Below are 20,872 nucleotides of genomic sequence, written 5' to 3' on the forward strand. Positions count from 1 at the left end.
CCGCGCATGGGCCGCACAGGGACACGGGTGCGTCGGACGGTGGCGCCCGTGCGAGGCTCCTGGGACGGCAGCACAGGCACCAGGCCCCGCGGCTCAGGCCGCGTGGCGCCGCTCCTGGGGGCCCTACAGCTTCACCATCTCCCTGCCCTGCACCCTGCTGGGGCCCCCAGCAGCCAGGACTCCCCCTTGCCGGCACTGGACTTGGGCCTCTGTCTGACCCACAGTGAGGCCTGAGAGCGTGGTGACTGTCCGAGGGGTGGAGGAAGCCCCCAGAAGCCTCTGGTCCCCCGAGGAGCGGGGAGGCTGCTGGCTTGGACACCTGCCGGGTTCTGGGAACTCCCAGATGCAATGGTTCAAATTGTCCGGATCCAGACAGCAAGCCCCTAACCCAGGCAGTGGGGCCCTGAAGCCATGCAGCTGGGCCAGGGTCAGTTTACCTGCCTTGGGTTGATCCCGATCCCTGGTGAGCTCAGCAGCCCCCTTGGCCAACCTCCCCAGGGTGGATTTGGGGTGTGTGTGTGTGTGTGTGTGTGTCTGAGCACTTGGGCTGGGTGCCAGAGCCTTCTGCCCTGCACTCCAACCCCCACCCCGAGCATTCCCCCTTCTGGGGCTGGCAGAGGACGCCTGGGGAGAGTTATGTCTCCTCTGAAGATGAGGAGTGATGATGGCATTTCAGGCCTCGTGCACGATGCCAAGACTGGGCCCGGGTGACAAGCCCCAGGAGCTGGGGGCCTGTGTGCCCGGATGGCCCCCTCCCCACCCCCTGCAGCCCCCGGATAGCACAGACACAGCCACAGTGATTTTCAGTCCTTTATTCCTCTGCAAATAGAAAAATAAACAAAACCCGAACAGAATGAGTGTCCAGTCAGAAGGGGTCCAAATGCCTTCTGTCCCCTGCCTTCCTGCCGCTCGGGGACGTACCTCACCGTTCTGTCTGGGAGAGGGGGCCCCAGACCCTGGCAGGCCAGCTCAGCCAGGGGCTTCCCAAGCTCCCCTCCCCGCAGGCCAGTGGGAGGGGCTGTGGAGCAGGAAGGGCCTGGGAAAGGGATGGGGTTCCCCCGCCGTGGGGAGGTCACAGGCTGGGGCCCGCGAGGAGGGCGAGGAGGCCGAGGGCTAGGGCCAGGCCGAGGCTGGCGCCGGGGGACAGGGTGCGGGCGGGCGCGCTGCTCTGCAGGCTCCGGTTGCACAGGTCGTCCTGGCAGCACAGGGTGGCGGCCGCCCCGCTGCTCACCTGGCCGGGCAGGCTGTGCGTGGGCGTGCACGCCTCCACGCAGTCCTTCTCCACCAGGTTCCCCAGCAGGGGCTCCACTGCGGACAGGTGGTTCGGTCAGCCGGCACCGCGGCTTCGGGCCCCCCAGCCCAGGCAGCCGGCCCCTGTAGCCCCCAAGTCCCAGTCCCCCGCCCCTGGGGCCCCGGGACCCACCGACACGGACATCCTTCTGGCCATGGTCCCGCGAGCCCTGGGGCACTCGCACAGAGCCCCGCCCCAGCCCGCACTCACCCTTGGTCCTGGTCCTGCAGTAGCGCGAGCCGGCCGCACAAGTCTGGGGTCTCTCGCAGTTGGAGGAGCTGGAGCAAACATGGCAGCGGAGGGCACGGGCTGGGGGGGGAAGGACACAGGGGGGGCTGGAGCACGGGCTGGGAGGGACACGGGGGGCCTGGGGTCGCTGCCTGGCCACAGCCCTCTGCCAGCCTTGCCACCGGCCCCTCTGAGGGGACCCCGCTGGTGCTCCTGCACACACCCCCCGGGGCCAGGAGGTGACGATCCTCCATGGCTGGGACAGTGGGAGGAGGCTCCTGTGCCGGGCGTGTCTAGAGAACGGGTGTCAAGGTGGCTGGTGCAGGCTGGGGACCTTGCCACGGGAGAGTCCCGGAGCTCTGACGCTTCCAGGGAGCAGCCCACCATGGCTGGCCCCGCCCCAGAGCCTGTCCCCAGTGGTCCCCACCACGGTCATGAGGACCTGAGGCTAAGTCAGGGCCAGGGGGTTTCAGCTCTACCATGCTGAGCTTGCGGGAGGCGGGTTGCCTTGGGGACAGAGTCAGGGGCTGGAGGACTGGCCGCTGGTCATCCTCGGAGGTGGGGGAGTCTCAAGACAGCTCCCCGCCCTGCTCTCCCTCTCTGTGTTGGATCCTGGGGGCCGATTCTCAGCGTCTCCGACTCTGTGATATGTTACATCTGATTCCACTAAGCTAAGACCTGGGTTCGTTTTGTTTTAAATTCTGAGTCTGGCATCCCGGGAGCCCAGAATGCCCGGAGCCTAATGGGGGGTACTGCAGGCTTCCCACGCGTGTCCCGCAGGTCCCTGCCCCCCGCCCCCCGCCCCCCGCCCCCTGCCCAGCCCCTCACCCACCTGGCCCAGCAGCCACGGCCAGCACAGCAAGGAGCAGGAGAGCTGTCTTCATCTCGGGGCGTCTCTGGGAGCAGTGGGGGCCCCTCCTCTCTGGAGACCTTATAGCCCAGGACCGGTGCTGGTGGGAGGGGTGAAGGTGGGGACCCAGCCAGCGGCATTCCAGCTGCCCCACCCTGGCTGGCCCACGCCCACCAGCCCGGTGCATGGCTGCCCCTGCCCCTGCCGCCTGGAGGGATCGCTGCGCCTTGGCTGCCTGTCCCCACGGGGCAGGGGTCTGCCGTCCCCCATCTCAGCTCTGACGAGGCCTCAGCAGGCTCTGTAGCTCAGCGCCGGCTTCTCTCTCCGATGCTCCGTCCGTCCCTAGATTGCTTCGTCTCGGACTTTCCACTCCCTCCCTCACCCTGACCCTCAGATAAGGTCGACGGAGTCACAAGCCTAGGCAGGTGCCCTGTGGGGAGCCAGAGTTGTGCCTGGGGGCAAGCGAGGCAGGTGTAGGCTCTGGCCCTGGCTTCCTGGGCTTGGGGCTCAAGACTGCTCGGTGGGCCCACGGGGTGTCGGGAGAAGGACCCCTAGGCGAGCAAGGCATCTTGCTGAGAGGTCAGGACCTCAGGGTAGTGAGGAGGGAGGAGGCCGTCCTGGGGCGGGACCGGCGGCTGGACAAGCCTGTGGATGAACCTGCAGAGACGTGAGCCCGGACCAGGTGCATCAGGGGGAGGCGCAGGGGCAGAGCTGATGGGGGAAGGGTGGGGGTGGAGGCAGAGACTCAAGGGTTCACTGACCCAGAGACCCCAAGGGCCCCTGAGTCTGCAGCGGCCCTGCCTTGGACGCCGCCCCTCCAGTACTCTGCACTTGCTCCGGACACGGTGGAGGACCAGCAGCCTTTATCCGGCCTTGGGACCAGGCCTCTCTGTCTCCTGCTCTGGTCCCCAAGGGCAGTGAGCTCTTCCAGGTCAGGGGTGCAGGGCGCTGGGTAGATCCCCCCAACGTCACCGTCACCGTCTCAGAGCGCTTGTGGGGAGGGAAGACCCCGCCCCTACGCGCAGGCACGGTCCTCCCTTCCCTGAAGCTTTCCCTGTCTGCTGGCTGGCCACGGCCCCTCCCGCCGCTCGGCTGTGCCCGGCAGACCCTGCTGGGTTCTGGGGGGTCCCCTATGGAGGCCTCCCCTGACCCTGTCCTGGCAGGCCACGCTGACTGTGACGGGGAGTCAGGCCAGAGCACAGAACTTGGCCCTGGGCCTGCGCCAGCCCCCTCCCTGCAAGTACTGGAGGGGCAGGGCCTGCGGCTGGGAAGGCGGCCCTGGGCTGGGGGGAGGGCAGGGGCGGAGCCAGCCTGCAGCTCTTGGGAGCCCTGTGGGCTCAGGCCGGGGAGATCTGGGAGCCCTTGGCCCTTCCTCCCGCGTGCCCTGCACAAGCCAGCTCCTGAGCGGGGCCCCACCTGGGCGAGGCCGGCCGCCTCGTGGTGCCAAGGGGCCGGGAACGTGCGGCCTGACCCTCTGGGCCGCCCTCCCTAAAGATGCTGCTGGCCCTGGTGGGACGTGGCCAGAGGCGCAAGGCCGGCAGAGCGTTTCCTTCCAGGACCCCGGCGGTGCAGGGAGGGATGCCGGCGAGCCCCCGGGGCAGCCCCACACCAGCAGTCTGAGCCTGTCCCCGGGCTGGTCCCAGGCTCCCTGGGCCTTATGCAGGGTAGCTGGGGCCTCTTTTGACGAGGCAGGTAATATGCACTCAGCCAGAGAGAGGAGGTCACCCCAAGCTCTGAGGCCTGGAATTCATCGGGCACAGCCCGTCATGGACAGATGAAGGAGGCCTCAGGAAGCAGGATGTGGGGCTCAGTGACAGGGTGGTGACTGGCATGGGGGGTGGGGTGGGAATGACAGGTGCGGAGGGATGACTCACTGAGGCCAGGGGCAGAGAAGCTACTAGAACAACGGGTTTGGGGGATTGGGTTTCCTGTAGGGCCTGGTAGAGCTAGGGGTCCAGACCAGGAGTGGAAGTTTGAGCACGAGGCTGCCGGGCTGCCGGTTCCCCCCACTGCACCCCTGTCCCATCCTCACGGGCACCTGAGGCTTCACTGGCCATGTGCCCGTCAGGCAGGGACAGACACCTGCCAGAAAAGAGGGGGATCCGTGGGAAGACAGCCGTCGGCTCTGACAGGGCTGCCAGTGAGGGCATGGGCTGCCCACTAAGACGAGAGCTGCCTGTCCAGGGGCTTCCCAGCAGGGCCGTCATCGGCAGCCTCAGACACAGTTTACTTGAGCAAGAAAGCGGGCGATTTCCATGGCAGGAGCTCTCGGAGTCGTTGGAACAGTACAGTCAGGGAGGGCTGCCTGGAGGTGGTGGCCTGGCTGCCCTGATCTTGGAGGCAGATCTCAGGGGAGAGAGGAGCCGTCATGGCCCCTTAGGTTGGCCCCCTTCCAACATCCTTTCACTGGTGAGGAGACGAGGTCCTGCGGGGACCCCGCTGGTGACAGCCCGACAGTTCCAGGTGATGTGGCCTCCCCTCCTGTCCTCGCTCGTCCTCCGGAGAAAGCCGCCACTCTCCGGAATGCAAGCCCTCTCACCCAGTCCCCGGGGCCGCTGGGTCGCTGGGCCCGATGGCGCCAGGGAATTGTTGGCAGCAGAAACAAGGCCTCGAAGAGGTCTTGGAGGGGCCAGGAGTGCTCACGCCCTCACCCCTCAGCCCTGCCTGCTTCCTGAACTCAGCGGCGCCAGGACAAGCCCAGACCTCTGCTGCCTCGTGCCTTTCCTGCTCACGCCCCCGCCCCCCTCCCCCTGTTCCCCAGGGTCTCAGCCTTGGGGTCGGAGAGGGGAATCAAGGCCTCGATCACTGGGCTCTGGGGGTCCCTGGGGTCCCACAAAGGGGGCGAGTGGCTCAAAGAGGAAGCGCCTGGCTCAGGGCAGACAGTGGCCACTCCAGACTTTCTGAAAAGGCAGCCTAAGGGGTCCCGGGGCCCTGCCTAGGGCGAGGGTGGGCATTAGGATGGGCAGGTCGGGTTCCCTCCCTGGGGGCGCCCCTGCACCTTGGGGTCTGCAGACAAGGCTTCTTTCGTTTCCGGATGCATCCTGCATGAGGGCTGGCCGGCTGCACACAGGGACGCACGGCACCGGGCCGCCGCTCACTCGTCATTGAGCAGTACCCGACATGGACCACGCGCTCAGGGCCCAACAGAGACAGACAGGAGGGACGGGGCCAGCCCGCAGGACCCCAGGTGAGCTGGGGAGATGGGGCACAGACAAGTGGGCCCCATGTGCGCGGGATGATCGGGGGAAGGGTTGGGGCCTCCTGAAGAGCGGAGCAGGGACAGGCCGTTGGGGCCTCGGTCTGGGCTGGGGGGGCCTCGGGCTTGGCACATCCCTCCGTCCCCACAGGGCTGAGGTGACGACCCAGTGAGTCAGGCAGGGGTACAGGGTCACACTGCCCTGGGGGGGCCTGCCTTGTGCCTCCACTCACGGACCCGCACATGCCGACAGGGCCTCCTTCGGACGATGTAGAGAGGGCAGGGCCTTGCTCAGGATCAGCTGGCCAGCCGGTGGGAGCCAGAGCCGGGCCTGCCCTCCTCCCCCAATTCAGTCCCTGGCTGGCCTGGGGCTCTTACCCCACGCCCACGCCTCCCTACTCCTCCCTCCTGTGCGGGAGACTCGCCGTCACACACAGGGCCACAGGCCCAGACACGGGTCTCTCTCACCTGCTTCCCAGGGCTTGGCATGGCCCACCTGTCTAGATCATCCCCTGGGACCCTGGCCACTAGTGCGGGGCCTCCCTTTCCTGCTGTGCCAGAGTGCAAACCCAGGGAGCAGACACACCGGTTCTCAGGTCTGGCAGCCAACTCCCCTGAGAGAGGCCCCACAGGATCTCTGCCCACATCAGCACCTAGCACCAGCACTTAGGACTAGCACCTTAAGACCAGCACCTAGTGCCAGCACCTAGGACGAGCAGAGGTCTGGCATGCACCCTGCCTATCAGTTTCTCTGGCTGTGTCCCTTTGTGAAGTAGAGGAAGAGGGCCTGCCGAAGGCCGTGGGCACAAGCCATAGAACCCAGCAACCCTGGGGACCTTGGAGTTCCAAGGGCACAGGCTCTTAGCACTGTGGGCTTGTGGAGCCTGGGATCCCAGAGCTGAAGAACCCAAAGAACCTGAGAATCATGAATCCAAACCACATGACTCCAGTTAGAATGGCCAAAATCAACAGGACAGGAAACAACAAGCGTTGGAGAGGATGTGGAGAAAGGGGAGCCCTCTTCCACTGTTGGTGGGAACGCAAGTTGGTGCAGCCACTTTGGAGAACAGTGTGGAGATTCCTCAAGAAATTAAAAATAGAGCTTCCCTATGGCCCTGCCATTGCACTACTGGGTATTTACCCCAAAGATACAGATGGAGTGAAAAGAAGGGCCCTCTGTACCCCAATGTTCATAGCAGCAATGGCCACGGTCGCCAAACTGTGGAAAGAGCCAAGATGCCCATCAATGGACGAATGGATAAGGAAGATGTGGTCCATATACACTATGGGGTATGATGCCTCCATCAGAAAGGACGAATACCCAACTTTTGTAGCAACATGGACGGGACTGGAAGAGATGATGCTGAGTGAAATAAGTCAAGCAGAGAGAGTCAATTATCATATGGTTTCCCTTACTTGTGGAGCTTAAGGAATAACACGGAGGACATGGGGAGATGGAGAGGAGAAGTGAGGTGGGGGAAATCGGAGGGGGGAGACGAACCATGAGAGACCGTGGACTCAGAAACAAGCTGAGGGGTTTGGAGGGCAGCGAGGTGGGGGGATTGGGAGGTGGTGGGTATTGGGGAGGGCACGGATTGCATGGAGCACTGGGTGTGGTGCATAAACACTGAGTCTTGGAACACTGGAAAAATTAAAAAAAAAAAAAAAGAAGAACCTGGGAATCAGGTATCCTGTAGGGAGTTTATTCTCCCCATGTGAGCAAAGCTCCCTCTAGGGTTCTAGAAAAAGACAGAGTGTTCACGTTCTATCTCTAGGTTCACCGCTCTGCTGTGCCGCTGCTCAGTGCTCCTCCTATTGTAGCCTGAGCCTGTGGCTCTAAACCCTTGAGCTCCATGATGGCATTGGGTATAAGTTCCAGGGTAGCGAACACCAACAACCTATGCAATCCACCATCTCTCTGTTACTTGTCCACTCATTCTTCCATCTGCCCATCCACAGGCTGCCAGCCAGCCTGTGTCCATCGATAGATCCCTTCATCCGCCCATGGACCCACCGTAGACCCACCGTAGACCCACCCGTCCGTCCTTCATCCATCCACCCATGCGTCCTGTAGCAGAGTTTCCGTGATGTCGCTCTCCCGTCTTCTCTTCCCTTTCTGATGTACCTGCACACCGGTCCTTGACAAGAGAACACAGGAATTCTCAAAGACTGTGAGTGAACCCAGGTGGGGGCTCTCAGAGCCTTACCTCTGCGAGTGGTTGGCGGGCAGCTCTGGGTCTTGCGACACCCAACATGCAGAAATGCTCTTTTTATTTAAGATTGTATGATCAGGTGGGGGTGGCTTTGAGAGGGTGTCATTGATCCTAACCCTTAAGAGTTGGTCTGTCTGTCTCTGGCCACTAGTACCTCTTACACAGAGCACGACAATCCTGAGCCCTCTCATTGGTCCCTTGTCCCTTGAGAATAGCAAATGGCCCCTTGTTGGGTCCTGCCAGCCTTTTAAGTTCCACTAAAACACTACCAGGACAACCAGATTTTTTTAAAGGTTTTTTTCTTTTAAGATTTCAACATCATTTTCTTTTTAAAAAAGATTTTATTTATTTGACAGCGAAAGAGGGTTCACAAGCAGGCAGAGAGGCAGGCAGAGGGAGAGGGGCAAGCAGGCTCCCCACCGAGCAGAGAGCCCCATGTGGGGCTCGACCCCAGGACCCTGAGATCATGACCCGAGCCGAAGGCAGAGGCTTAACCCACTGAGCCCCCCAGGTGCCCCAACCAGACTTTTAAAAATAGGTTTTTTTGGAAATAACTGGTGACGTTCTTGGATGGGGACTACTGTCCTCCCAAGTACGTGTGGGGGAGGGCTTCAGTCTCGCACTGAGACCCACACTCCAGGCGTAAGCAGCCTTTTCCCAGCCCCGTACTTTATAGACGAGGTTCCTGGAGCTCGTCAGGGCACAGGGTGAGGCACGGGAGCCGGCAGGGCCAGGCGGCCTGGGCGCTGTCCTTACTCAGCCTGATGCGGAGGAGATGCAGCCCCTGCCCCCTGGGGCTCGGCAGTTGCTGAGTTTGGAATCTACAGCAGCCCGGCTCAGCCACTCCCTGCTCAGCCTGGTGGCCTCAGGGGCCTGCTTTGGCACTGGGCCCTGGTCTAGGGGGTTTCATGCTGTTGCAACCTGCTCTGGGTGTGGGGCTGGGCTCTTCAGGGCAGGGAGTGGGTCCTAAGCTGGGCCCGGCAGAGAGCTCATTGCCTACAGAGCTTATCAAGGGCTTATGTCATCTCACCCTGGGAATATTATGTAAGGACAGAGCAGGGCTGCTCCTTGGGGAGCAGGGGATGTTGGGGGGAGGCCCAGGAACCCCCAGAGCGGAGCACAGCCTTGGGGCCAGCCCCGGCGGTGACCCCCGGGGCACACAGAGCCAGGACCAAAGCCACCAGGCCGGCCACTCTGGGCTGCAAGGAGCAAGTTGACCAAGCTCTCCGCTCTGGCTGCCTTCCCGCCTGTGTCCTCAGCAGCTTCGGGAGGGACAGGTCAAAGCCCGAGTCCCTGGCTGCGGCCCCACACCCATGCCACCCTGCAATGTTCCTCCCTGAGGCTCCAGCCCTGCTGCCCCCTCGGGATTCCTGCCCCGGGGTCTCCCTACACACCCTCCAGCCCTTTCTCACCCTGGGCCTTTATACCTGTTGTCCTCACAGGTTCCCAGGGTCCGGATCACAGCTGTCACCTGCCCCTCAGAGAGGCTGGCGTTCCCTCCAGCACTGCCCTTCCCCCCTCCTCCCCCCCTGCCCCAGTCCTGGGGAGGACTGGCCTGCGCTGGTCTGTAGGCTTGCTGGCTGTGGCCCCATGTGCGTGCTGCTGCACTGGTCCCAGCGCCAGCACGACCCTGGTGTGTGGTGGGCGCTCTCTGAGTGTCTGTTGATTTAGTGACTGTGGTGCCGCCGTGGGGGGTGGGGGAGAAAATTCTGGCTCTGGGCAGACCACTCTGCCAGCCCAGAGTTGAATCTGAAAAGCTGTTTGTGTCTCAGTGTCCTCTAATGTCCTCACGTGGAACAGTCTCTTGGTCCCCCCCCCCCGACTTCTGAACGCAGAAGCTCCCGGAGGAAGAGGCGGTGGGTCATGATGTGGCACCCACTGCGGCTTTCCGTTGTGACTTGTAGGGGTGGGGCGTGCCCTGGAGGGAGGGCTGGTCGGACAGGAGTCAAGAGAGGGACTTTCCACTCTGCTTAAGAAAACCGACCTTCCAAGGCTGCGTGGGGCCACCGTACCCCAAACGCCTGAGATGTGAACACTTCACATGGACCCCAAACCAACCTCCTCCTGGGTCCCTGGAGCCCCGCAGGCCTGGCCACGAAGGGAAATCGTACAGGAGGCTTGGAGGGGCCCCAGGGGAAGGCTGGCATCCTTGCTTCCAAGCCGGGCCCCCTCCGCTGCCGGGTCTTCCAGGGTCTTCCTGGGCACAGAAGGAGCCACAGCAAGTCTGCCAGCACCGGGCACCCTCCCACCGGCCTGAGTCCCCACACGCCTCCGGAGCACTGAGCTTCCGCCAGAACGGCCGGTCCAGGGCAGGAGCAGGCACCGGGCGCCCGCAGCAGGCCGAGCTCACAGGCGCCGGGGGGCAGCGGCGCTGCCAGGCCAGAGAGGCGGCCGCTGGGAATGGGAAGGAGCGCCAGGCCGGGCGGTGGGGGCTGGCGGCTGAGAGAACGGTGGTGGGGAGGCCGGGCGGGTAGCGGCGCATCTGGCGCCGGTTCCCAGACCTGAGGCCCATGCCCAACCGGGGAAGCGGCTGCCTTTACCACGCCCCGTGGCCGTGGCCTTGAGCTGTGGGAGCCCACCTCCGCCAGGCAGGCCCCCCAGGAGGGAGGTGAGGGTCAGTGATGTGACGGAAGGGAAAGGACTCGGGGCCTGCGTGGGGGGAGGCAGGCGGACCGGGCTAGGCCCCATAGGCTGGGACAGGGAGACCCCGCAGGAGCCGTGGGCAAGGGCACCCGTGTGAGGCTCTGCGGAGAGGCCCTGCGCAGAGGCTAGGGAGGGCCTTGCCGGCCAAGGAGAGCCTCGCGTGCCTGGCTGGGCCCCGACCGGGGGTGCAGCGCGGTGGGGGTTGTGGGGCACACGGTGGGGCTACCACGGATGTCAGGGGACCCCATGTGAGCCCCCAGGTCGAGGGGGTGGGAGGGGGTGCTGGCTTCTTGGGTTCCGAGGGGAGCGTGCTTGTCCCCGCTGAGCTTGTGCGTGAGAGTGCGCCCACCCTCTGTAGAGAGCTCCCCGCCTCGTCGGAGGCACAGCCCTCCGCCCCCCAGTTCAGCGTCTCAGAGAATGGGACAGGACAGGATATGTGGCTTTATTCCCCCTCACGGGCTCCCAGGGGTGGGCTTGCTGTGGGCACCCCTGCCGGAGGCGGTGACAGCCGGCAGCCGAGGGATCGGCACAAGCCTGCCTTCACCTGGCAGGGACTGGGCGGGGACGTGGCGATCCCTGAAAGCCTCATCCTCTCTCCAAGCTTCGGGCAGTGAGCCAAGGGCCCCGGGAGGGGCCTGGCAGATCCGACAGGGTGCCTGGCTCCCAGGAGGCCCTGGTGGGCCAGGAGGAGTGAGCGTGCCCACTGGGGTGTGAGTCAGCCGTGGAAGGAGTGGGCGGGGGATGCACGTGGGAGCCCAGGGGTGGCTGGTGCTGGGGTGGGGGGAATGCCCCGACCTCTGAACCACCCCTCCATGCACAGTGGCTCTGGGCACACGAAGCTGGTTGGGAAGGAACCCCCAGTGGAAGCCCCTGAAAACGGATGGAGGGAGCCAGGGGGATGGAGGTGCCCTTCCCACTGCTGGGTGGCTGGGACCCAGGGACTCAGGACAGGGCTGAGGGTCCCTCGGAGGGGGCTTCCTGAGCAGGGGGGAGCCTCCCTCCCAGGGACAGGAGCCCGGGGTCTGGGTGGGGCCCAGGGGAAGCCAGGAGGAGCCCCAGGAGAGACAGAAGCTCTTCTTGCCAGCTTGGCAGTGTGCGGGGAGTGGCATGGCTGCAAAGGACCACAGGGTCCAGGCGACAGCCAGCGCCAGGGCGGGCACGGCAGGCTCACCAGGCTGCCCGGAGCAGTGGCCATAGCAGGCTGGCCAAGGCGCTGAGCCACAGGGCCCCTGGGCTGCCTGCCAGGCCCACGGCTGCGCTGCGGTTACACTGGCTGCCCTGGCAGCAGGAGACGGAGAGGGTGCGGCCGTCCGAGGACATGGTGCTGTTGGGACACACCGGGGCGCAGGACTTCATGACCAAGATGCCTCCGGGGTTTGCTGTGGAGAGAGGCACGAGGGCCCATGGCTGGCGTGCTCTGGGTACCCCACCACCACCAGCCAGCCGCAGCGGGGCAGGCCAGTAGCCCAGGGCCATCAGCACCGCCCACACGGCCAACCTCTAGGGCCTCCTTCCGTGGTGCCTGCAGGCCCGGGGAGTCCCGTCCAGGCCCCTCAGTGACCCCCCACCTCAACCTTTCCCTCTCACAGGTGCCTGGACGCATTCCTGGGTCTAGAGCAAGGACCAGGCCCAGTCCCCAGCCCTGCGCTGTCCTGGGCCGGGAGGCAGAACACCTCGCTATGTGACCCTCTGGCTTGGCCTCTGCGCCTGCACCTGGGGACAGCTGAGCACCGGGTTCCCAAAGTGCCCGGATGGCCGCGCAAGCCAGCGGTGTTGTGACCGTGTGGGACTTCCCTCCACCTGTGACCTGTGACTCAGTGCACTTGCCACGGCCCTGCCAGAAAGGGATGACCCCAGTGCGCGGCCTGACCTCTCGGCTCAGCCTCCTGGTCCAGGAGACAGGGGCCCAGAGCCGCCCCTCCCAGACTGTTCGGGGGTCGGCAAAGTTACTCCCCGCACAGCTCTGAGCGGGTCGAGAAAATGCTGCCCGTAGTGAGTGCCGTGCGCGGGGGCAGAGCAGGGACATAGGTGGGCCGCAACAGCACTGGGAGGCCCAGGGTGAGTGGCAGGCCCCAGCCCCCGCACACATCCCCCCTCCCGCAAGCGGGACCGCACGCAGCCCAGGAGCAAACTCTTAGCTGAACGTGATGACTGGTCAGGACCGTGCTCAGTCGGGGCAGGAAGGGGCCTGTGTTTATGGACAGAATGGGTGGGGGCAGGGGCTGCCCCGAGTCTCCAGGGCCCAGTGGCATTTCCACAACGCAGCAGCCTCCTTCCTGCTGGGGTCTGAGCTCCGGGCTCTTCCCTTGAGAAACGGGCTACGGGGCCAGGCTTGGGAGGGCTGAGTCGGAGGGCGCGACGGGTGGCCTGACGGCCCCTGACGCTCCCCTTCGTCACAGGCAAGACTGCTTGGCGCTGTGCTGCGTGGACGGCAGTGCCCCCTGCCCCTGGGATTGCCAGCAGGGAGCCGGACGCGCTGCCACCCCCAGAACCCGCCGGAGGGGCCTCAGTGGTGCAGGAGGCCCACGGGAGTGACGGCACGACCACCTGCCCACGGCCGGACCCCCCAACCAGGGGACCCCCGGTGCTGCTCCCGGAGGCCCCCCACCTCCTCCGCTCACACAGGAGCACCTCGTTCACGGCCTCCTGTAGGGAGCACAGCCCTCCAGCACGGCCCCAAGGTCAACACATCCGCTGCTCCTGGGGGACCTGCTCAGGGAGCGCGGCCCGGCCGGACCCAGGGACAGACAGATGCAACGGACGGTCCATGAGGGAGAGGGCCAGCCTGGGGGTCTGAAGGAAGCCCCCACCGTGGGGCTGGAACTAGGGGCCCATGGGGGCTCCTGGTACGCTGGGGACAACCAGGGAGAAGCCCCCTCGGCCCCTCCTCAACGCCCCCCGCCCCCTCACATCAAGGTCTGTGGTTTTAAGGCCCTTCCGCCACCGATGCTGCTCAAGGCCGAGAGCCACACGGGCCCAGCCTCACACTCGGCCAGAGCCAGCAGGCGCCAGGCTGTGGGTGACCGACGGAGAGCACGGCTGGCTGCGGCCCCCCACCCCCAGGGCTTGGCTGAGTGGGGCAAGTTCCCCTGCCCCCTGAGAACGCGACACGGTCCTGGGACAAGGTCCTCCTCTGTCTGACAGGGAAGGGTCCTGGGGGCAGTGGACTGTTTGTGCTGCTTCCTCATGGGGCCCTGGGCCGAGCGGGGGTGGGGGGTGGGGCAAGACCACCTGTGTCCCTGGCCAGACACCACATCTCCTCGTACTAAGGGGCCTGTGTCCCAAGCAGGAAAGCCTTCGTGATCACCCAGGTTTATAGGGAGCTGGGCCCAGTGTGGCTGCCTGGCTGCCTGGCCCACGGCAGAGCCCCTGAGTCAACCAGGGAGTCTGGGGATGCTGCCGGGACCCCCCCCGACAGGACACTCATGGTGACAGCAGCCTGTGGGGCTCCTCATTCCCTCCCTGGAGCCCAGAGCCTCCTGGACCGCCACACACCACCGTCTGCAGGGGACCCGGCTCGCGTCATGCCTCCTCCTCTCTCGGGGGCTGCCGGGGGGGCTCACAGCAGCTTCTAGGCCCCTCCCTTCAGTCCCCACCCTGTCCTTGCTGTGCCTCCAGGCCGGCTTCCCACTGCCCTGTCCAGGCCTCTACGACCCCGTCAGGCTCGCCACTCCTCAGGGTCACTGGAATCACCGCACCCCTTGCCTCCCTGCCATGTGACCTTCTGTGGTCTGTGCCCCGACCCTGCCTGTCACCGCCACTCTCAGTCCCCGACTCAGCCCTTGACGGCTCACGGAGGGAGCAGACTGCAAAGGGCATCCTGGGAGGTCGGAGGAAGGAGAGAGCCTGTCCCATGGGGTCGGAGGAGGCCGGCAGCCGGGGGGCGGGGGGAGTCTGGAGGAGACGGGTCACAGGTGTGGTGGTGACATCCCCCTCCCTGGGCGGAAGCCGAGAGGGGCGCGGGGGCCCGTCACCTGCCACTGGCCAGGTGGCCCTGCAGGGCTGTGCCCGCCGGGTCCTCCAGGGGCCAGCCTCCCTCCATGTCTCGTCCTGCCACAGCCCTGTAGGGCCTGCTCCCCGCCGCCTACATCTCCTGCGTGCACCCCTCTGACTCCGGCTGGAGGGCGTGGGGTACTCACTGGCCTGCGTGATCACGCAGTACTTGTCGGTTGGGGCACACTCCACCAGAGACTCGCAGTCCTTGTGGCCGCAGCACACGTGGCAGTGCAGGGCCGGGGCTGGGGAGAAGCAAGCACAGGCCCCTGTCAGTCTGGGCAGGGGAGCCCGGGGCGGGGCGGGGGGACGGGGAGGCCGGGCCACTGCGCAGCTGGCTCTCTCTGACGGGGAGGCCGGGCCACTGCGCAGCTGGCTCTCTCTGCACCTTGTCTTCCTCCCAGACTCCCTGCAGAGCTGCTCCCGGTCCCCTGGGCTGGGACTAGAGACTCGGTGGCTGGAGACGCACCCCAGGCCAGCCGGCGCTGTGCAGGGAGTGCTGGCCCACAGGCGGGGTGTGTGTGTGTGAGTGTGTGTGTGTGTGTGTGTATGTGTGCGGCGTGTGGCCTGGTGTCTGCAGGCGGCCCTGGGACCGGGACAGAGGCGGGCACCGGCAGCAGGGGGCAATGTGAGGAGAGCTAACTTTGGGGGGATCCGGACTCTGCTTCTCAGTGCCCTTGCCTCTATCACGGGACTAGCGCAGCCTTGCTGGGAGAGGACACGACATGGGCATCGGGCACTTCTCTCGCCCCCGCCCCGCCCCCACCCCCGCCCCGCGCGGAGCTCCCAGCCACGGTCCGCAGGGGTTTGCACACTGAGGGCTGCTTAGTTACCAGGAGGCACCGGCCCTGCCCCTCACTGCCTGGGACCTGCCTGCCTGATCCAAGGGGAGTCTACAGCAAAAGGCCCCTGTTCTAGCCAGACCCCCATGTGGTGTGACTGGCCCCAGTTCCCAGCCACGAGGAGACCCTGCAGGACCCGGGGGTGGCCGACTGAGGTACTATGTGTGACTGAGTGGGATGGATTGGAAGCTACAATAGGGACACCTGTGGGACACCAGGCCCAGAAAGAACTGAGTCTCAGTACAGGGCGGGGTCCATCTGGGAGGGCTGCCAGAGCCGTGACGCAGCAGCTGGGCTGGTGGGAAAGCCAGGATGCCTTGCCCAGGATAGGGGGGTACTGTGCTGCCAGAGAGGGCACCTCTGCACCAGGTCTGGGGCCCTGTGGTGTGCTCTGGGCAAGGCAATGCCACTCGGACATCGAAGCCTGCACCTGAGAAAGGAGGTGATGGCGTCCCCTACACATGGGTCAGCGGCCATCAAAGACCCTTCCCCCTGTGCGGAAAGTGAGGACACTTGGGGCTGAACCATGGGCAATCAAGTCAAGGTCAGACCCCAGGCTCCCAGGCTATCTTCCCAGGCTAGGGTTCTGGAACCTCCAAGAAGAATCGGTATCTGGGGTGACCCTGGCTGTCCCTAGGGTCCTGTCTGCAACGGAGTCCCAGATGCTGGTGGGCGCAAGTCCTAGGTTCCTCTGAACAAGAACCTTACTATGCCTCTGTTTCCCCCCAAAGGGTTGGAGGGGCCCTGTGAGCTGGGGGCTCTGAGCACATCCTCAGTGTGGCCCCGCACAGCCGCGCCCCACCTCCGCGCCAGCCTCTCTTCTGATAAGCACGTTGTCCTCTGCTCTCTCCCCAGAGCCAGCCTCGCAACCTTGCCCAAGCGTCCCCGGCCTGTTTCCAGACCGCCCCACCGCAGGCTGGGTCTGATCCCCAAGGTGCCTTTCCCGGCGGCCAGAGGCCCCACCTCACCGCCTCCACTCAGGGGACGCTGAGGGGCCATTATCCCTGGATGGTAATTACTCTGCTGATAATCACAGGCTGGATCACCCCCTCCTCGGGCCCCATTTCCGGTGGCCCCAAAGCAGCAGGTGCTCTGGTTCAAGGTCACACAGCCAGGTCATCAGGTAGAGACAGGGCTGGGGCTGGGAGGGGGTGACCCGCTCCTTTTCCCGGTTTCAGCACGAGAACGCCCTTTTCCCAGGAGCACGGGGTGGAGGTCCCCCAGCTGCTCCCACCGCCAGCCCGGAGCTCTGGAGACTCGGGCCCCCCCTCCGGGTCTTTCACCCCACAAGATGCAGACAGACCAGAAACTGGGCCCAAGGGGACACAAGGAGCACAAAAGTCTCCAGGTCTGGCTGATCAAGGAGCAGCCACAAGAGCTCCCCCTTGGCTCCCTGCTGCCCCCAGCGGGCCTGATGGGAGCCGGTCCCGCCCAGCGCCTGCTTGTCCAGTCCTTCCCACCCGGGTCAGTGGCCCTTACCCAGGTCAGCGCACAGAGTAGCCAGAAGCAGAGACAGCAGGAGCGGCCTCATCGTGGGGTATCCACCGGGACTGGGCAGCCGCCAGCACCAGGTGCCTTTATATGGCTGGCGTCCCGGCGGGGGTCAAACCTAGTAATTTAGCTGGAGCAGAGCTCGGGGTGGCAGGGCTGGCCTGACTCCTGCTGCCTGGGCTTCCCTCTGCCCCACCCCCAGCCTCTGGGGGCTCTCTGGAGGCCCCCTGTGTCCTCTCTCTCCTGAACCATTGGCCTCCTGGTCCCCATAGGTACCACGGGGCCCCAGGTCAGGCTGGGGAGAAGGAAGAGGAATGATGGTCTATGGGTGCCGGCCCACTCTAGGGACCTGGGGAACGCAGCCCTGCCAGGGGTCTTCTGAGTTTCTCCTGAGCCTCCCCCTTTGGACAGGCAATCAGAGAGACACCAACCCCATTTTGATGGGGACACTGAGGCATTGTAGGCTGAAAGCTGGCTGCGGACCAGCCCGTCTCAATTTTCATGTCCACACGGATCACATTGGACTCTGGTAAAGTGCTGGTCTGGGTTGGGGGCCCAGGCAGGACCCGAGACCATGCATTCCTGGTAAGCCCCTGGGCGTGCTTCTGCTGCTGGTCCGCGGGGCCGACCAAGTGGGGATGGGCAGAGCCAGAGGTGCAGCCCAGCATCTCAGGTAGCACCGGACTACTGCCCATTGGCCTCCAGACCAGGCTTGGGGGAACCACGGAAGACAAGGGTGCCTGGGGAGGAGGCAGGGAAGAGTCTGCCCATGGCAGGCTGAGCCCAGTTGCTCTTTTGGGGTCTGGCTGGACTGCCAGGGCTGAGGGTCGGAGATCACACCTCCTGGTGTCTCTCCCGCAGCCCCTCCCAGGGCCACAGGCCCCTCTCTTCTGGCGGCTGGAGTCCCTTCTCCAGTGACCATAGCCACCCTTCTAGATGCCACCCTGACTGTGCCACCACCCACTGAGAGCCCCGAAGCTGTGCACCATCTGCATAACCCCGGCTCCCCGGCCTCCCCTGTGTCCCCCAGGCCCTTGCCTTCCCCACAGCCTCTGGAGTGAACCCACAGGCCTCCGCGCCCTCATCCAGGCCTGGCCTGATGCCTGAGTACCCTCCCCTTCTTTCATGCCTCTGCAGAATCATCCTTGTCTAGGACATCCTCAGACCCAGTATTCCTGTCTGTGTCCACCCGGAGCCTGTGTCCAGGCGGGGCTGGGCCGAGCTGCGCGTGCCCATCCCTGGGTACAAGGCAGCAGAGACGGTTGGTGGCGGGGTGGGGGGTGGAGCAGGCGCTGGGGGCCGTGTGCTTGAACATGGGGGCCCTGCTGTGTGGCAGGGGTCAGACCCTGGGCTGGGACGGGCGTTCTCTGCACAGCCACCACCTAGCAGATTGTCTCAGAGCCTGGCATCCCAACACACTGGACCGCTTGCTTACTCTGATGGGATCTTGGTCGACGATACTTTATGTTCCGTTTTTAAACTTCTTTGAGAACTTTCATAAGTTTAGCTACATGGGGTGTGAGGCCTCATTTGCCCAGAAATATGGGGAGGGTTCCCCCTTATCAGGAGCCTGCTTACAGGGCACCAGGTGCGACAAACAAACAGCTCAGGTCACGAAGCCTGAAATTCATTCACATCCAGGTGCTAAGATGGGAGGGGTCCTGGCTGCACAAACCCAGTGCCCAACCGTGCCTCCGGCCTCATTCAGTTTCTCTCCCCGCCATGCCCTCCACCCATCGGGCCCCTGAATCCCTGTTCATTCCATGCCCTCCCCCTCCTCTCTCCACGTCACCCTGCATCGCTTCAGCTCATCCATTCATGGCACCCGCTCCGTGCACACCAGCCGCCCCTGCACACCAGCCGCCGTGCATGCCAGCTGCCCAGTGCACGCCAGCCACCCGTGCACACCAGCTGCCCGTGCACACCAGCCGCCGTGCACACCAGCCGCCCGTGCACACCAGCCGCCCGTGCACACCATCCCTCTATCCATTCCATCCCCTAAAGCCGCTCCGTCCACACCATTCACTCCATCTCTCCGTCCATGCCACCCCCTCTACCCCCGCGTCTCCTCCATCCTGGTCATCCCCTCCATCAAACCACCTCCTCCACTCCCACCCCCACACCGCGCAGCCCATTTCTCGGGTCGCCGCATCCGGACCGTCCCCTCCACCGTCATCCCCCGCACGCCCACTCCGCGCCCCCCCCTGTCCTCACCAGCTGCTCCGTCCCGCCGGCCGCCCCCTCCTCCCCATCAACGCCAGCCCCTCCTCCCGCTCTGTCCGGGTTAGTGCGTTCCGTTTCCCGCAGCTGCTCTGTCCGCTCTGGCTCCCCGCGTCTCTGCACCCCACGCGCCCCGTGCGCTGGACCCCACGCACCATCCTGGGTCACGCCATGTGCTCCGGTCCGTGGTCCCAGAATTCCCGCCTTCATCTCACCACTGATCTTGGTGACCTCCTGCAGCCATGGCCATGACCGGCAGCCGGGCCTTGCTTAGCAGCCCCTGGCCTCGATGGACCCCACCCGCATGAGGCTGCCCTGGGACAGCGACCAGCCCCTGAGGACTGAGTTCCTTCCCAGACCCCACGTCGTCCTCAGCTCAGGCCTGAGAGAGTTCTTGACTCTGCTTCCAGGATGCGAAGGGGCGTGACGGAGCCCAGACCGTGATGTCGGAGCACAAGGCAGGGGGATGGCCCTCCATTCAGCTCAGCGCTCACGGGGGAGAGGCCAGGTGCTCAGGGGCCGATCGCATTCTCCAGCTCTTCTAGCAGGGCCCTACCTGGGTTCCAGGGAAGGGGAGCCCCTCCCTACACGTGCGAGCTGCCCTTGCCCTCTTGGGTGACTCTGACTACAGCCCCTCCTCTCGGTGAACTCAAACCTGCTTCTCACCTTTCTCCCACCCCCAGCACCCAGGTAACCCTGCCTGCGCCTCCGTGCCTGTCCGAGTGTGCCGCAGAGCAGCTGTGCGTGGGGAGGGAGCCTGGGACTCTGGGATCTCCCGACCCAGGCAGTAAACAATTGTTGGCTCCAGCAGCTCTCACTCCTACTGTCAGGCTCGGGCCCTTGGTGCAGGGGTGCGGAGATGAGAGGTTGAATGTGGGCACGCGGCAGACCTGCACTAATGGAGATCCGTCAGGTACCATGATGGGGACCCCACGCACAGCCCCCCACGCACAGCCGAGGGGCTGTGTCGGAGGCTTCTACCTGAAGAAGGTACCAGGTGGGCCGCATTTTGAAGTAGGGGCGAGGAGAAGGGGAAGGAAGGGCCGATGTGAAGGGGCCAGCTGAGCCAGGGACATGGGTCCCCAGAACTGTCTGTGCAAGCAAGCTTGGCTGGATCTTACCGAATGGGCACACCATGTCTCAGATCGGGCTCCATATGCTTGGGTTTCTTTGAGTATATTCTCCTCTAGTAAGGTGATCTGAGAAATGCTGAACTTTGCGCATCTGAAAGGACCTTTGGGGCAAAGACTCTGCAGCCTCGTGGGGTAGGGTCTCTGGGATGGGTCCCTGTGGGGCGTCATCCCTCAAGGGAGCAGTGACTCTTCCCACGGGAAAAGCACGGAGGACAGGGCCTGTCCGGGGCTGGGGTGGGACGGGTGGCCCAGGCGCTGGCGGAGGAGGCGGTCCCACCCCGCATTGAACTAATTGGGCATCTGCAACTTTACAAGCTGGGTCTTCTCCAATTAAGCCCCAGACTCCCACCCCAGGCCACAATTAATGCCTGGCTTCCCTCTCCTGCTGCCGCACTCCATTCCAGAGTGACTGAGAGGGAGACGTGGGACTTCCTGTCCCGCAGGTGCGCAGTGCAGGTGAGGGAACTGGGGCAGCAGTGGGGCTCTCAGCTGACACCCAGCATACACCTTGCCAGCCCGGAAGAGCCTGATCTCACCTTCCCGGAAGTGACCTTGACTTCTGATAGGAAGCCCAAGATGGCCACATGAACCAGAGGCCGAATCCTGTCCCTACCTCCCCTTCCCTCTGTCCTCCCCCTCCCTCGGCCCTTTCTTTCTGCCCCGTCTCTTTCCCGTCTTTCCTGCTGTTCTGGCAAGGAAGGGAGCAGGACCCAGAATTTGAACTGACGCCCTTCCCTGTCAGGCAGGGCCTGGAAAAGGGGTCTCCTGTGCC

General features: G+C 64.6%; 1 protein-coding gene across 1 annotated transcript; it reads right to left on the reverse strand.

Moving 5' to 3' along the window:
• Positions 1-797: 797 nt before the first annotated feature.
• LY6D (lymphocyte antigen 6 family member D) lies at positions 798-2,512 on the reverse strand. The gene is made up of 3 exons (XM_059392975.1): positions 2,352-2,512; positions 1,502-1,600; positions 798-1,308 (listed from the first exon to the last, which is right to left on the reverse strand). Exons 1-3 carry the CDS (start codon positions 2,401-2,403, stop codon positions 1,073-1,075), a joined length of 387 nt encoding a protein of 128 aa, XP_059248958.1. The 5' UTR covers positions 2,404-2,512; the 3' UTR covers positions 798-1,072.
• Between the last annotated feature and the right edge of the window lie 18,360 nt (positions 2,513-20,872).

Source organism: Mustela nigripes, chromosome 3 (assembly GCF_022355385.1).
Source record: "Mustela nigripes isolate SB6536 chromosome 3, MUSNIG.SB6536, whole genome shotgun sequence".
Taxonomy (NCBI): domain Eukaryota; kingdom Metazoa; phylum Chordata; class Mammalia; order Carnivora; family Mustelidae; genus Mustela; species Mustela nigripes.

Excerpts from the sequence above, each read along its gene's own strand:
- LY6D (XM_059392975.1), bottom strand. The coding sequence starts at position 2,403 with ATGAAGACAGCTCTCCTGCTCCTTGCTGTGCTGGCCGTGGCTGCTGGG. Across the intron at positions 1,601-2,351 it reads GGCCGTGGCTGCTGGGCCAG|CCCGTGCCCTCCGCTGCCAT; the intron begins GTGGGTGAGGGG and ends TTCCCCCCCCAG. Across the intron at positions 1,309-1,501 it reads CTGCAGGACCAGGACCAAGG|TGGAGCCCCTGCTGGGGAAC; the intron begins GTGAGTGCGGGC and ends ACCTGTCCGCAG.